Source organism: Equus asinus, chromosome 2, assembly GCF_041296235.1.
Source record: "Equus asinus isolate D_3611 breed Donkey chromosome 2, EquAss-T2T_v2, whole genome shotgun sequence".
Lineage (NCBI taxonomy): Eukaryota > Metazoa > Chordata > Mammalia > Perissodactyla > Equidae > Equus > Equus asinus.
The window spans coordinates 92,037,143-92,053,978 of record NC_091791.1 but is presented as its reverse complement, the minus strand read 5'-3'; the positions used below and the strand labels follow the sequence as shown (position 1 = coordinate 92,053,978).

The 16,836-nt window shown below is 36.8% G+C and overlaps 1 protein-coding gene across 31 annotated transcripts in view; it reads left to right on the top strand.

Moving 5' to 3' along the window:
- The window catches only part of CCSER2 (coiled-coil serine rich protein 2), a 172,576-nt gene that overhangs the window by 110,600 nt on the left and 45,140 nt on the right, over positions 1-16,836 (top strand). For 8 of the 31 annotated variants that reach the window (XM_070493762.1, XM_070493739.1, XM_070493801.1 and 5 more), the window contains exon 7: positions 245-298. The exons of the other annotated variants lie outside the window; for them this stretch is intronic. In XM_070493762.1, the coding sequence (XP_070349863.1) occupies positions 245-298 (54 nt within the window). The remainder of the gene's footprint in view (positions 1-244; positions 299-16,836) is intronic. 31 annotated transcript variants of the gene reach the window in all.

The following is a 16,836-nucleotide window of genomic DNA, read 5'->3' as shown; positions in this document are numbered from 1 at the left end:
GCATTCAGTGTCTTTCTAAATGGTCTTTTTGATCTTTATTTTGGTTTCTCTTTCTTTTGGAATCTTTCTTCAAATATCTAATGATTCTTTGTTGTTTATTAATATTTAAGAGTAAGGAACTAAAAAGTTGATTCAGGACTCTGTACACAGACTGGACTTGTCAACCTGCCGTCTTCATTTTACGGTGATGGATGGGTGTTGGTGGACTCTCAGTACTTACTAAGTGAAGGTTTTTCCTTTTCAGGTCGTTGCAGTTTCTCCAGAGAAGAAATCTCTAATGTTTTTGCTTGGAATGGAGGTAGAAGACTGGGAGTCTATTCTTGCCTTATGCACACTTCCAATTAATTCCAGTATTTTTAACCCTAATAGGTCATATACTTACCTTTTTCTGTATCTAGCATTTTGATTCTCTGGGGTTCTTCAGGGCAAATTGATTCCCAATTTGTCCATATTCCTCGTCTATACATACTTTAGTGTGTCTTCCTCGGATCCTGCTACTTTTGTTGAAGTTTCTGTGTCCTCTGTTGCCTCCCCAATTCTCTTTATTGTTATGATTTATGTTTTCAGAAAAATTTACTTTCATGTTAGTATAGGTTTAAGAGAAAGAGACGATAAAAACATCTCTAATCCAAAGCCCTCTCCTTTTAAAAAATGTAGAGAAAAATATTTAAAAAATTAGTTGTGCGAATGCTTCTTGTGAAACTTCGTGTGTCACAGCTCAAAATTTGGTTTAATCCTTTTATTTATATCATTCACTGCATTTGCCTGTTGGGTTTGTGGGGGGGGGGGGGTGGTCAGTCTCTGCTCATTTGCAAACGTAAGAACTTAAGCACCAGCATTCAGTATGTGCTTGGGGCTACTCATAAGAGATTGATATTATGGGGAGGAGTCACCCTTACTTCAATAAAACGTGAAGCTCTCCAAGATTTGACTGACTGCTAGCTCAGAAAGATGAATGTCCACGTAGAAAGCAGTAGTTGCATCTCTTTTGTTCTCTTGCTTTGGTGTTCTCTCCTCCAAGTGGCTTGTCCCAAGGCAGTGTGCCTTAAACTCAGACAGAATTATTTTCCTTCATTATTTTTAGCAAAGTTTAGTTAGGCTATTTCCTTTATAAGATGGAATTAGTTTATTTAAGAACGCTAAAGAGAAATCATTAGTGAAAATACAAATAGCATAAAAATGGTTTCTGTAGCCTGATTCTTATTGGAAATAACAGAATTTTGTAGAGCTCTTGAGAACTTTACTTATAAATATATAAAATTTCTATTACCTAGTACTCAATAAATGTATGTTAGATTGATTTTAATCAAACAATTTTACAAGTACCTTACCTGCCTTAGTTGCTGGTTATCCCTTAATCCAGTGGACTCTCATTGCTGTCTTTTTCTTGGTCTCCGGGACCTGATCAAGGGGCCCTGCTTGATAAAGACAAATGAAAAACCACCTTCATGTTTTCTAGACTTTCCCTTAGTGTCTATTACTGGTTTGAAGGAATTGCCTTTGTGTCAGTCTGGGTTCTCCAGAGAAAAAGAACTAATGTTGTGTATATGTGTGTGGGTGTGTGTATATCTGTGTCTGTGTATATGTGTGTGTGTATATATCTAGAGAGAGACACACACACACACACACAGATATACACACACCCACACACATATTTTATATATATATATATATATATATATATATATATATGAAGAGATTGATTATGAAGAATTGGCTCATGCGATTATGGAGGCTGAGAAATCTCAAGATCTGCAGTTGACAAGCTGGAAACCCAGGAGGGTTGATGGTATAGTTTTAGTCTTAAGTCTGAAGGCCTGAGAACCAGAAAGCCAGTGATATAAGTTTTAATGTGAGTCTGAGTCCAAAGGCAGGAGGACCAGTGTCCCAGCTCGAAGACAGTGAGACAGAGAAAGAGAGAGAGAGAGAGAGAATTCTCCCTTACTCCACCTTTTCTTCTATTCAGGCCTTCAGCCAATTGGATGAGGCCCGCCCACATTGGGGAGGCATTCTTTAAGTCCACTGATGGTAGTTTTGGCAGAAGCACTGCAAGCAGAGAAGCAAATCCATATCCAGAGTAAGTGTCTGTTCCAGTGAGGACAAAACACTGCCCCTTCTATGATGAAAGTGGTTCGCTGTAATCAACCTGCCACCAGGCAGCTGGCTGATTACGCGGGGAATGGTGCCATATCAGGGGCTGTGTGATCTCTGATGCTGGCAAGTTAGGTACTATCAGTGGTGGCAGCCAGGTCTGCCATGTTGCTGAGTCCACGCATAAGCTCCATCCCTGCCACTGTGGCTGTTTTGTTCGTGAGCTTGTTGGGCAATAATGGGGGTGCTGGGAAAAGACGCTGACTGGTGTCCACAGAATGGGTCATCTCTCCACTTGATTATTAAGATCCTCCTCTGCTGAGGTCACCCTTTGTGAGCATTCATATGACACAAGTATCCTCATATTTTTTGCCCATTCAGAGAGGTCTGTCCACATACCTCTTCCCCAGATTTCCTTGTCACCAATTTTTTAATCATGTTCCTTCTGAGTCCCTGACCACCAGTCAGACTGTGGGCTGCAGCTCATGAATTGGTGCATAATCGCAGGTCTGGCCATTGTTTTCTTCTAAGTGGAGTGAACAGCCAGATGCGCTGCTTGAAGGTCTGCTCACTGGGAGGATTTGCCTTCACTGCTGTCTTTCTGGAGTGCCCCAGAGGGGCTGTAGTGCTGCAGCTGTCCACTTTCAGGTGTTGTCTGCATATCGTACAGAACCATCTGTAAACCAGACCTGAGTCTTCTCTTCCTCTGTCAGCTGATCATAGGGAACATAGGATGAGGTCACAGTGCAGGTTGGGAGAGAAAGTGCAGTGTTGCAGAACAGGGAACCATGGGCTTTTGGGCCACTTGTTCGTGTAATTTCTTTGTATCCTCAGGGCCTGTTTTGATCTGATCACGTGTACACCACTTCCATTTGCTGATGTAGTATTGCTGTGCGCACCCAACTTTATGACTTTGTCAGATAATACCCAGTTCATGATGGGCAGTTCAGGTCGCATGGTAACTTGTGGCCAAGGTTAAGCATTCAGTTGCTAGTAAGACCCAGTAGCAGGCCAAGAGCTGTTTCTCAAAGGGAGAGTAGTTATCCACAGGGATGGCAGGGCTTTGCTCCACAATTCTATGGACCTGCACTGAGATTCACCTGGAGAGGTCTGCTGAAGTCTCCAAACAGCATCCTTGTCACTGACGCCATGGGATCAGCTGGATCTTATGACCCAAGTGGCAGAGCAGCTTGCACAGCAGCCTGAACCTGTGGCAGAGCCTTCTGCCCCCAGTCAGAACTAGCAGCTGTTCGAGTCACCTGGTAAGTGGGCTGCAATAACAGACCCAAGTGAGGAATATGTTGCCTTCAAAACCCAGAGAGGCCCCCGCTAAGCATTGTGCATCTGAGCCAGCACCCAGCAGGAAACAGACATTGCCAGCACATTAGCGCCTTCCAGTCACTGCCCTGCTTTTCTAACGGTGACAACCTGATTTCTGAAAACAGATGAGTTTGCCCGTGTTTGAACTTTATATAAATGAAATCATATATACTGTTTTTGTCTGGCTCGTTTTGTTCAATTTATATTTGTGAATCATCCATTTTTTGCTTTTTTTCTCATTGCTGTATTTTGTGATGTGAATATACCACAATTTGTCTCATTTGTTCTATAGTTGTAGATATTTAGGCAGTTTTCCAGTTTTTGGTTTTCATGAACAAGGCTGCTGCAGTATTCTAGTATATGTCTTTTGGTGAACTATGTGTGCACTTTTTTGGGTGTACACCTATGAGTGGAATACCTAGCTGAGTCATAAGGTGTATAGGTATTCAGCTGTAGTAGATACTGCAGAACGGGTTTCAAAGTGGTTATGCTCATGTACTTTCTTCCCTTGTTACTTTTCGTGTTTGCGTTTATGGTGTTGTCACATTCAGCATCTGTTTTGACCCTGGAGCAGGAAATGAACAATCTAAGATGAAATAATGAGAAGAGTACGATGGTACCTCTTTCTGACCTTTTCTTTGGGATTGCAAAATATTTGATCCTGATGATTCATGCCCTGTCTACCTGTTTTGGGGATAAAAATAAAGTGTATAATAGTGTTTTCTGAATTGTCAAGTATGATATACAGATGTTTTATTTCCTCTCACCTCCAATGTTGATAATAATACTAATAATTTTTCCTTCCCATGATTTTCCTATTTCTGTGCATGCGTGCATGTGTATGCGTGCGTGTGTGTGTTTGTGGGCGTGCAGTGGTGGGGGGATGAAATACTTAGAGCAGCACCATTCCGACTGAGTTCGCTAAGAGTTGAGGAGCTGCTGCACGATTGCTACTAGGTGGCGGAGAAACCCAGAAAAGCCAGGGACTCATGCTTCTCTATCATCAGACTGTTCTCGTCCCTCAAGGAAAAGAAAAGGTTATGAGATATACATAAAGCATGTACGATATAAGGGTGCAGTTTAATGAATAATGTGCAGCCGCTTTGTGCTCCCCACCCAGGTCAAGAAATGAGGCAGTGAGAAGCTCCCCTGTGCTCGCTCCCGATGGCAGCACCTTCCCTTCCCAGGATCCAGTGTTTCCCTTGCTTTTCTGAGTTTGAACCATCTGTGTTTGTATCCCTGGGAATGTTAATTTTGCCTCTTTTAGAACTTTATATAAATGAAATTATACTTATTTCTCTGTGACTTCTTTTATTCAGAATTTTCTTTAAGGTTCATTCATATTTATGTTTGGTTTTATTTCAGTAATTTTCATTTCTGTATTCTCTTCTGAGAACAAACAATTTCTTTGTCCGTTTTACTCTTGATGCCCATTTTGTTTCCTTCCCGTTTTTTTGCAATGACAAGTAACATTGATGTGAACATTTTCCTGGTACACATGGGCCAATTCTTCTGGAGTAACTAGGAGTGGAATTTCTGAGTCATAGGGCATGGAAATATTCAACTCTAGAAATATCAAACTATTTTCCAAAACTATTCAATCTGTTTCACTCCCCCAGAGTAGGAGATGCTGTTTTCCATTGTTCCATATCTCTGCAACACTTGGTATTTTCCAGCTTCTTAATTTTTTTCTTGTGGTGAGAATATAGTGATATTTAATTGTGGTTTTATTCTGCATTTGACTGGCTAATAAAAGTTGAGCTTCTTTGTATGTTTATGCAGTCTTATTGCCTGGCCATGCCGTTTGTCCGTGTGTGTGTGATTTAGAGTTTTCTGTATGTTCTGAATGTAAGTATTTTGTTGGTTATGTCTGATACAAATATCTTCTTCTATTCTGTGGCCTGCTTTTCCACTCTTTGGTACCCTTGGATGAACAAAAGCTCTCAATTTTAATGTAATTGATTTCCCAGACTTTTTCTTTGTGGTTTGTGCTTTTAGAAATTCTTGTTTAAGAAATCCTTCTTTGTTCTGAAGTCATAAAAATAACCTATTCTTTAAAAAAATTGAGAGTTTTGACCTTCATAGTTAAATTACAAATACCTTGGAACTGATTTTGGTGTATATAAGGTGTGAGATAGAGGTCCACTTTCGCTTTTCTCCATGTAGATAATCAGTTCAGTACTAAAAGTTATTAAGAGTTCATTTTTTCTCCTCTGATATCCAGTGTCTGCTCTTTAAAAAAACCAGATGTCTGTATACTTGACACACTCCCGGTGCCAACTTATATAATCTAACTTGCTTTTGTAATAAGACATGATAAGACATCGTTGTGGTTCCCTGTCTTACTCTTCTTCTAGAGTATCCTAACTATTCTTAGTCTTTTGCTTTTCCATAAAATGTTAGAATCATTTTGTTGAGTCCCATGAGAAACTCTTTTGGGATTTTAATAGGAATAGCATTGAATCAATAGTTCAATTTCAGGAAGAATTAACGTGTTAGAATATTTATAAGACTTTGTATCTAAAAAATGTGATGTATAGGTCCATTGATTTAGATTTAAAAATTTTTTTCAATAAAGTTTTATACTTTTTTCCTTAAAAGAATTATGCAGTGTTGTTAGATTTATTTCTAGTACCTAAAGTCTTTGTTGCCATTGCGAGTGCTACCATTTTCTAATGGATTATTGCTGGTATACAGAAATGCAGTAGACTTTTATTTGTTGAGTTTATGTATCTAGCAACCTTGATACAATTACTATTAATTATAATAATTTACCCATAGATTTATTTGGAATTTTTATTTAGATAAGCATACAATCTGCAATAGTGACAATTATGTTTTTCCTTTCCAATGTTTGGTGTTTTTTTCTGATATTTTTTGAAACAAAAATTTTTTGAAACATTCTCATTCTTACAAAAACATTTCAGGTACTTAAAGTTTCAAAAACTTTTTTTCTTGAATCACATGAGAGTGAGTTGCCTGTTAAAGAGCATCATCTCCAAATGTCAAGTGTATATTTCCTACAAATAAGGATTTTCTTCTGTGTAAGCTCAATACAGTCATCAAAATCAGAACCTTAGCATTGATCCATTACTACTATGTAATCCTCAGAGCCTTTTCAGATTTTGCCAATTGTCCTGGTAATGTCCTTTATAGCAGAAAGATCCACTTCAGAATCACATATTGCTTTCACTTGTCATGTCTCTGTAGTTTTCTTCGAACTACAGTACTTCCTCAGTTTTCCGTTGACTTTGATGACCTTGACACTTTTTAATATTTTGGGCCAGTTATTCTGCAGAATGCCCTTCAATTTTGGTTTGTCTTACATAGCCAAACCGACATACATGGTTGGTTTAGGTTGTGCATCTTCGACAGGAATGTCACAGAAGCAGGTGCTGCATTGTTCTCCTTGCTTCCGATCTGGTGGCACGTGATTTTGGTTTGTCCCATTAGTGATGGTAACTTTGATCACTTGATAAAGGTGTTGTCTGCAAGCCTTCTCAACTGTGAAATTACTCTTTTCCCATTTTAATTAGTATTTTGTAGGGAGGAATTTTGAAACTATACAAATATCGTATTCATTGTCAAATTTCCTATTTATTCAGTGATTTATTTATATTAGTATGTGCTCCTGGTTTCTTAAATTATGCAGTTATAATGTTAATATGATTTATTTTGATGCTCAGACTATCCAAGATTTGGCATTTGAGAGCGCTTTTAGGCTGGCTCCTATGTCCTTTTGACTTGTACCTATCATTCTTTGGGCACTTCTTTCCTTTTTGGCAATACAAGATGTCCCAGGCTTATTTAGTATTTTCCGTATCTCAACCTAGAAACAACCTTTTTTTTCAAGGAGCCGTGGTTCCTTTTAGTGGGGAATGGTATTTAGAATCCAAGATCTGGGGGCTAGGTGTGCTTATTGTTATTGGGGCATGAGTGCCCTTAAGCCTTCTGAGGGGGTGTGTGTGTGCGCACATGCATGTGCATGTATGCATGTGTTTGTGAGTGTTTATATGCATACTTGTGACTTTCTGTATCTGTCTAAATATACTGAAAATGATAAGTTTGTACTCATAACTTCAATTCCAGTCTAAATACAGCATTTTTCTTTTTCCATATTTATGACTCCTTTCTCTGACAGTGAGAGAATTGGTTTCTATTTTTTAAAATATATTTACTCGTTTGACCAGTCCTCTTGGGTGTAACCAATTTCTTACCACCACTGTCCATACCTCTTCCTTGCAGCTGCCCTTCTGTCCTCACTGAAATTCTGAATCCCCATGCCTGGCTACTCCCCACCATCTGTATACACCTTCTTCATTCAGCTCAGGCCCTGACGTTGCACACCAGTCTCCCTCTCCATTTGGATGCCTCCTCACTCTGTTTGGGCTTGGTACCACATGTCAGTCGATGCTCACATATGGATGCCCTCCTTGCCCTACTTGAGTCTGACCCCTGGCACTGGGCCTTTTCCTGGGAGATGTCCTCTTCATGCTTCTTGAGCTCTGGTAGCCCTCTCCAGGCCATTCCATGTGTGGATGCCCACCTCACTCTCCTTGGACTCTGACGGCCCACCGGGCTGCCCATATGTGCATGTGCCATGCTAATTCTGCTCAGGCTTGACTCTGGTATCAAATTGTTCCCCTATCCCGTCTGTGGATGCCCTTTTCACCCTTTTGGGCTCTGACCTGCTGTGGTAAGCTGCCCCCCTGCCAGGGCACATTCCTCAACTTACTTAGGCTCTGAAATTTCATGCTGGGCTGTCCTTTCAGGTGAAAACCTATCTTGTTCTGTTTCGGCTTGTTCAGGAAGGGAAAGGAAAGTGAAGCGGAAGAAGAAGAAAATTAAAAAAAAAGTTTTATTCACTATCAAGGTAGAATCTACATTTTAATAAAGTGCACCCATTTTAAGTATATAGTTTGAGTTTTGATGAATATATAGCGTTGTGTAACCACAGCCACAATCAAGATATAGAACATTTCTGTAGCTGCTAAAATTCTCTCCTGTCCCTTGGCAGTCAGTCCTGTCTCAAACCTGGCTCAGGTAGCTGTTGCTCTACTTTCTGTCACTAAAGTTCTGTCTGTTCTAGAATTTCATCTAAATGGCACAATCCAAGGTGTGTTCTTTCTGTTGCTTTCACTCACTATAATGGTTTTGATATTCGTTTGTATTTTGTGAGTATCAGTACCTTCCTTTTTATTGCTGAATAGTGTTCTATTGTACATTTATGTCCCACAATTTTATTTTATCCATTTACCTCTTGATAGACATTTCAGTTGTTTTTAGTTGTGGGATAATTGGAATATTATTAATTCTCTGCATATTAATGATGAAAGTTAATAAGAATAAATGTAATTTCAAAAAATTAGAATAGAAAATTCCAAGGTGGAGATTTGAATTCAGACCAGTTCTTGCACTTGTTTGTTGTGTGACCTTGGACAAATGACTTAAACTTTCTATACCTAAATTTCCTCATAAACGATAAAGAGATTGTAATATCGCCTATCTCAGGACTGTTGTAAAGAATTCGTGAAGTGTCTGCTTGGTGTGTTGTGGGTGTGAAAAACAAGAATGCATGGGAAAATTCAGATAAAGTGCTAACCGTGGTATTGGATGCATAGAAAGTAAGTAATGTTAGCTGTTATCTTAACATTAATAGCAACAATAATGATAAAAATGTGAAAGTCAAGAGCTTTTATTTGTTTGCATTGCTCACAATTTTATGTAGCTGCCCAAAAAGCTAATTCCATTTACTTTAATATTCATTTAGTTATTGTTATTCCATCATTCAGTATACTTTATTAAGCACCTGTTGAGTATCAAGGATTGTGGTAGTAATGAAGATGAAAAGAAGTCACAATTCTTGTCCTGTGCCTAGTGCATTGTTCTTAAAATTGCACATTACAACTGATTAGTGGGTTTTGAAATCACTTTTGTTCTCCATCATAACTATTATTTTTTCTTAGTAAAGCAGAACAGTACAGAAACTGTTGGGGCATCACATGTAATAAAGGACAAAAACTGTTTTGTGAAACTTGTTTTTAATATGATATCTATATCTTTCTGTCTGTCCACCATCCATCCATCCATCCATCCTTATATAAATATATGCACACACACGTGCACACATTCGCATGTATATTTGTATGTATATATATGTGTACTTGGTGTGATATAAAATTATTTCTTATTGTGGGCCATGATCCTGTAAAAAAAAAAGACCTGTTCTAATAGATAAACAGCACCTGTATTCAAGACTCCAAGGATAATAAATCATAGGTTTCAACTAGAAATAATTACTGCATGAATATACATTGAATCATCAATTTTCTGAGAGATGTTTGTGACATTTTATAAGAAACCTACAAAACTTTGTATAAAAATTGTAAAGAAAATACTGATGTTCTACAGGAATGCTAAATGTTATCAACATTAACTTACATGTGTGTTAATATAATAACCAAGACAGCCACCTTATAGGCTAGGAGAACATACAACTATTAAATAAGTATAAGAATGATGTGTAACAAAGGACAAAGATAAGATAGAAGTATATGATTGTAGGTGTATGATTGGAACCTATAGTTCCTCCAAGTACTTGTATACAGGTGTAATACAACTTCAGCTGAAGTCACAACAAGCTTTATTTTGGGGATTCATTGAAATGACTCCAAAATTGTTAGCACCAGAGGATGAGGTTTGTGTACATTGAGAAGGACAAAAAGAGAGGGGGGAACAAACCCTTTAAAGCAGGGTGTAATGCTAACACATATAGAAAATGGAGCTAGGGAACAGAAGAGAAAACCCAGAAATATATGCTGAAGTATCTGCTAAAGAATGATTGGACAGAGGTGAATTTTCAAGTAAATGTTGAGAAAAACTCAGTAGTATAGAAGCAGTTATTTAGTTGTTTGTTTTATGATATAGTAAACTCAGATGGTTTGAAGAGTTGAATTTTTTTTTAAATGTAGAAAAATTAGAAGAAATTTACAACACATTAATTTTAAGTGACAAAAGAAACATATAGACAAGGATATTCTGGTTCAGATATGTACAAAGTAAACACTTAGTTTTAATTAAAAAAATCTAAACAGAAGAAATTTGTAAATAATATTTGCTTAGAATATTATAAAGAATCTGTCCGTATATAACATTCTAGTCAAGTTGAATACCAGGTAGATTTTTCTGTTTTAAAATATCTTTGTCCTAAGCATCTGTTAAGATCACCTCTTCTTGGAAGCACTTAATGAAAATCAGGCTCTGTACGTCTGTATTTCTTAAATCCTCTCAAATGTAGCTTCAATCATTTGATTTTAAATCTCATAGGTGAATTACAGCCTTACTCAAAAATTATTCTCAGTGCACATTCTAGAGTCAGTGTGCTGTGCTGTGATCGTTCATCCATATACCTTTGTATTTTTAAAAAGTACCTTTTTGAATAGAAAAAGAAAAAATCAATCTCTCCTCTTCCCCTCCTCCTTTTCCTGGCGTGCCTCTGGTGATTGTGTTGTAGCATATCCAAAACACAAGGCAGCTTTGTTGACATCACTGATGATGCCTGTCAGCAGAGATTGGTCAGTGCTGCCAAACTGTTTTGTTAGTCATTTCAAGTGTCCATGTCCATTGCAGCTGCTCTGGAACTCATAGGAAGAGCCCAGTTTTTGCAAACTCATGGAAGAACCACCTGGGTAAGACGGAGTTTGTTGTAGGGTTTTCCAACAAGTTAAATATGTGGAAGATTAATATTAGAAGAAAAGTTTACCTTTATGCTATGTCAGGAAAGAAAAGTGAAGGATGGTTTGCTGACAGTAGACCCCTAATGCTCTTAGAATAGAGGAAGTTTTATCTGTCTTTTTGAATCTTTAATCAAATACTAATGACAGAAGAGTTAATTAACTTAAGGTTAATTGCATTCGGAGTTCAAAATCCTAACTGGAACCTATAGAAACTGCTGAGACACTTTGCTCAGTAAAGCAGCCCAGAGTACTTGGACAATCAGTTAACTGTGAATGCTCATTTTTTGTGCAGTGGTGTGTTGTAGTTTCATATATTATTTTTGCATCAAGCCATTTATTAAATAAGTTCATGCAAAATGCTTAGAACAGTGCCCAGCCCTGGTCAGGAAATGTTAGCTCCTTAGTATGTGTAATGTGAAGCGTGAACATCACATGCATGATGGTTGTTTCTTCACTGTTTTTTAAAAAGAGAATATTTTTTGTCCATTTTATGATTTTTTTCCCCCTCTGATGCTTAAGGAAACTTTTCTCAAAGTTTTCCTACTTTTGGCCTGCACACTTTTTGTCTCGGACAAAAAGTTTAATAAAGAGTACTACTACTGGTTAGTGTCAGAGTTATTTGGAGGGGAGGTAGTTTTATTAATTGATTCAGTTGGAGACTGTGTTCATGATCTTTAAGCTCTTGTGCTTTGATGGAAGTAATAGCTTTTTCCTTCTTTGATCTAAATTTAGACGGCTAGACAGTTAAAAAAAAAGGAAGATTCTTTGTTTCTTTAAGGCATCGCAATACGTAAACATTAATGTCTTGGGTATACTATAAACTTATTTGAAAACTTTTTTTAATTTTCAAAAATATTGGTTTGGTATATGGGCCTTTCATTTTTTAATTGATTTCTAATCTTAGTACATTAATAATAAAGAATAATAGCTTTGTGATATAAATTCTTTAGAATGTGTTGATAGTCCCTGTGTGTCCTAAAGCAGGGTTTGGAAAACTTTTCCTTAGAGGGCCATATAGTAAATATTTTAGCTTTTTCAAGCAAAAGCAAAATTGAGCCTATTATGTAGATATTTATAAAACCATTTAAAATGCAACTACTTAAGAATGTTATAATCAGTGTTAGCTCTTGGACTATAATATAAATAGGATTTAAGAATCATTGTTCGCTCTTGGACTATAATAAAAATAGGCATCTGGCTGGATTTGTCCTCTGAGCCATAGATGTTAAGCCCCGCTTTAGAGCGTGGTCAGTTTTTGTGACTGTTGCACGTTTGTTTGATTAGAATATATATTCTCTATATTTTAGGTAGCAGTATGTCTATTATATGAAGCCTTTTAATTATTTATCCATTCTTATTTACCCTTACTAAATTTTTGTCTTTGATGTGTGAATTTCTGAGAGTCTGTTAATTTCCTGCTATAATTACGGGTCTTTCAATTTCTCCTTTTAATGCAGTCAATTTTTGTTTTAGTATCGTCAGTCTATTTTATTCGGTCTATAAATGTTTATTATTGGCCCATCTTCTTGGCGGACTGTTCCTCTGATTGCTAAAGACTTTGTTTATCCTTATTAATACTTTTCATCTTTAATTCTACCTTGCCTCTTGTGTTATAATGATATTGCTATGTCAGCTTTCTTTTCTCGTGATTGTTGAGATTTACTGGTGTTTCTCTCTCTCTTCGTTTGCTTTTAATTTTTTTTTTTGTCAGGTCTTAGATTGGTTTTCTAGACATAAAATACCACAAGCTGGGTGGTGTATAATAACAGAAATTTATTCTCTCACAGTTCTGGAGGCTAGAAATCTGAAATCAAGGTGTCCTCGGGGCCGTGTGCTCTCTGAAGGCTCTTCCTTGCCTCTCTAGCCTGGTGGCTGCTGGCAGTCTTGGGCATTCCTTGGCTTGTAGATGCGTCGCTCCAGGCTCTGCCTCCATCTTTGCATGACCTGTGTGTCTGTGTGTCCAAATTTCTCTCAAAAGGACGCTGGTCGTATTGGATTTAGGCCCCACCATAATCCAGTGTGACCTCAATTTTGTTACATCTACAAAGATCCTATTTCTGAGTGAAGTCATATTCACAAGTCCTGAGTTAGCATAACTTTCCAAGGGGCACTTTTCAACTTTGTGCATTTCTATTGAGGTATAATTTACATGCAGTAAAATTCAGCCGTTTTTGTTGTACAGTTCCGTGAGCTTTCCCAAATGCATGCAGCTGTGCAGCTATTGCAATCACTCCCCCAAATTCCTTTTATTTTTCCTCTTATAGTCAATCCCTGTACCCACTGCTAGCTCCTGGCAACCACTAGATTGTTTTATGTCTCTGCAGTTTTGCCTCTTCAAGACTGTCACATAAATGGAATCGCATGTTATATTGTCTTTTGAGTCTGTCTTTTTTTCATTTACCATAATACATTTCAAATTCATTCATGCTGTTCCATGTATCAGTAATTTGTTCCTGTTCATTGCTGAGTAGTATTCCATTATATGCATGTACCATGGTTTGTTTATCCATTTACCGGTTGAAGGATATTTGTATCACTTTCTAGTTTTTGGCAATTATGAATAAAGCCATTATAAACATTCATGCACAGATTTTCATGTGAGTGTGTTTTCATTTCTCTTGGGTAAAGACGTAGGGGTGGTGTTGCTAGGTTGTTTGCTAAGTATACAGTCATGTGCTGTGTAATGACGTTTTGGTCAATGACAGACCACGTGCATGACAGTGGTCCCATAAGATTAGTGCCATACAGGTTAGGTGTGCAGTAGGCTGTATCGTCTAGGTTTGTGTAAGTGCACTCTGTGATGTTCACACAGTGACACAATTGCCTGACAACACATTTCTCAGAGTGAACCCCATTGTTGAGTGACACATGACTGTATATTTAACTTTTTAAGAAACTACCAAACTGTTTTCTAAAGTGGCTATACAATTTTGTATTCTCACCAGCAGTTAATGAAGTTCCAGTTGTTCTGTGTCCTTGCCAGCCACACTTGGCGTCCTCAGTATTTTTCAAAAGCCCTTCTCATAGGTGTGCAGTGATATCTCGCTGTGGTTTTAATTTGTAGTTGCCTAATGACTAATGATGTTGAGAATCTTTTTATTTTCTGATTTGCCATTTCTGTATCTTTGGTGAAATATCTGTTCTTTTGCCCATTAACAAAAATGTTTTTTATCTTATTGTTAATTTTTGATAGTTATTTACATTTTTATATATGTCTTTTATCAGGTATGTAAATGGCAAAACAAATGAATATTGAAAAAAAATAGCATTAGCTTTTTGGGCAACTAGGTATGATTCTGAGTGAATGAAGTCAGGTAAAAACCCTAGACCTTCACATTATAGTTATTTTTGTTGTTGCTATTGTTTAAAAAATAGCTAACAATTTATAAATGCTGTCTATGAGTTAGGCAATATGTTCAGTATTTTACCTCACTTGTTGCAAATATTTTCTCCTAGTCCATGGCTTATCTTTTCATTCTGTTAATAGTTTTTTAAAGAGAAGGTCTGAGTCAAATTTATCAATTTTTATGGATCATGTTTTTGGTATCATATCTAAGAAATCTTTGCTCAACCCTAGATCACAAAGATTTTCTGTGTTTATTTGGAGAAGTTTTATAGTTTTAAGTTTAACGTGTAGGTTTACATTGTATGTGGTATGAAGTGTGGTTAAAGTTAATTTTATTGCACGTGGATGTTCTAGTACCATTTGTTGAAAAGACTGTCCTTTCTCTATTGAAATGCCTTTGTACTTTTGTTCAAATGCCTTTGAGCATATGTGTGTGGGTCTAATTCTGGACTCTATTCCGTTCCTTTGATCAGTGTTTGTCCTTTTGCCAGTATCGCACTCTTGATTACTATAGCTTTATATTAAGTCTTGAAATGAAGTAGTGTTACTCCGACTTTGTTCTTCTTTTCAGAATTGTTTCTCTTTTAGTTCTTTTGCTTTATGATATAAATTTTAGAAGTAGCTTTTTTATTTCTACGAAAAATTCTGCTGATATTTTGATTGTGAGGGCACTGATCTGTAGTTGAATTTGGAACAGAATTGACGCGTCAACAATATTGAGTCTTCCAGTCCATTAACAGAGTATCTCTCTTCATTTACGTAGGTCATCTCTGGTTTCTTTCATCAGTTTTTTTTTGTTGTTAATATAGAGTGTCTATATTTTGTTAGATTTGTGCCTAAATACATATTTTTTTAATTTTGGATTTCTATTTCTTTCTTGGTTTTGTTTTTTGTTTTGTGGATTTTGGTTTACTGTAAATAGTAATCTTTTAAAAGTTTTCCATTTCCAGTTGTTCTTTGCCATAGAAATAGTAGATTTTTGTATGTTGATCTTGTATCCTGACTTTTCTAAATTCATATATTAGTTCTAGTAATATTATTGTAGACACTTAGGGATTTACTACACCAAAACTTATAGTGTCTGAATGGAAATAGTTTTATTTCTTCCTTTCCTGTTTGTCTGTCTTTTTTTCTTCTTCTTCTTTTCTTGCCTTATTATACTGGGTGTAAACTCCAGTACAGTATTGAATAGGAGTGCCTTGTTCCAGGTTTTAAGTGTAAAACATTTATTCTGTCACCATTAAATGTGAAGTTAATTGTAGAGCTTTTTAGATGGACTTTATCAGGTTGAGCAAGTTCCTTTCTCTTCCTAGGTAGTTGAGTTTTTATCATGAATGGGTGTTGAATTTTGTCAGAAACTTTATCTGTATCTATTGGGATAATCATATAGATCTTATATTTCTTGATAGGATGAATTACATTACTTTTCCACTGTTGACCAGCTTTGCATTCCCAGGATCAACCCCCTTTGTTCCTGGTGTGTTTTCCTTTTTATATATAGTTTCATTTGATTCACAGATATTTTATTAAGGATTTTTATGTCTCTGTTCATGTGGGGTATTGATCTATATAGTCTTCTTATACTGTCTTTGTATGGTATTAGGGAAATGCTGACCTCATCAATTGATTTGATTAACTTTCTAATTAATTTGATTTCTGTTTCCTCTAAGATTATATAGGACTGATATTATTCCTTTAAATTTTGGAAGAATTTGTCAGGAAAACATCAGGCCTTCATTTTCTCTCTTATAGAAGGTTTAAACTATGAATTCATTGTATTAAAAGTCATAGATCACTCAGGTTGTGTGTTTCATTTTGAGTGAGTTTTGATCGTTCGTGGTTTTAGAGTAATTTGTCCATTTCATGGAGGATTTGTGTGCATAGCGGCACTCCTACTATTACTGCCATGTTTGCTTTTCACGCCCGAGATGTCTGTCATCTGTCGCTGCTTCCGTCCTGACACATGTCACTGTGTCCTGTGTGTGTCTCATTTGCGCCTTCTTTCTTTGCCCTTTGGCAGTTTTGCTAGAGGTTTTGCAGTTGTCAGAGAAGCTATTATTGGTTTCATTGATTTCTCTCTATTTCTTGATCTTCGATGTTATTAATTTCTGCTCTTCATTGTTTTCTGCTTGTTCTGGGCTTATTTTGTCCCGGTTGTGGATTTGACGCCTTGGTTTTGCTACAAGCATCTCATGTGATAATTTTCCCTCTAACCGCTGCTTTAGTTGCTTTCCACACATTTTGATATGTGGTGTCTTCATTTTCCTTCATCTCAAAATATTTTCTTATTTACCTTGGTTTATTGTAACTAGTAATTTTGGCCCATGGATGATTTAGAAGTTT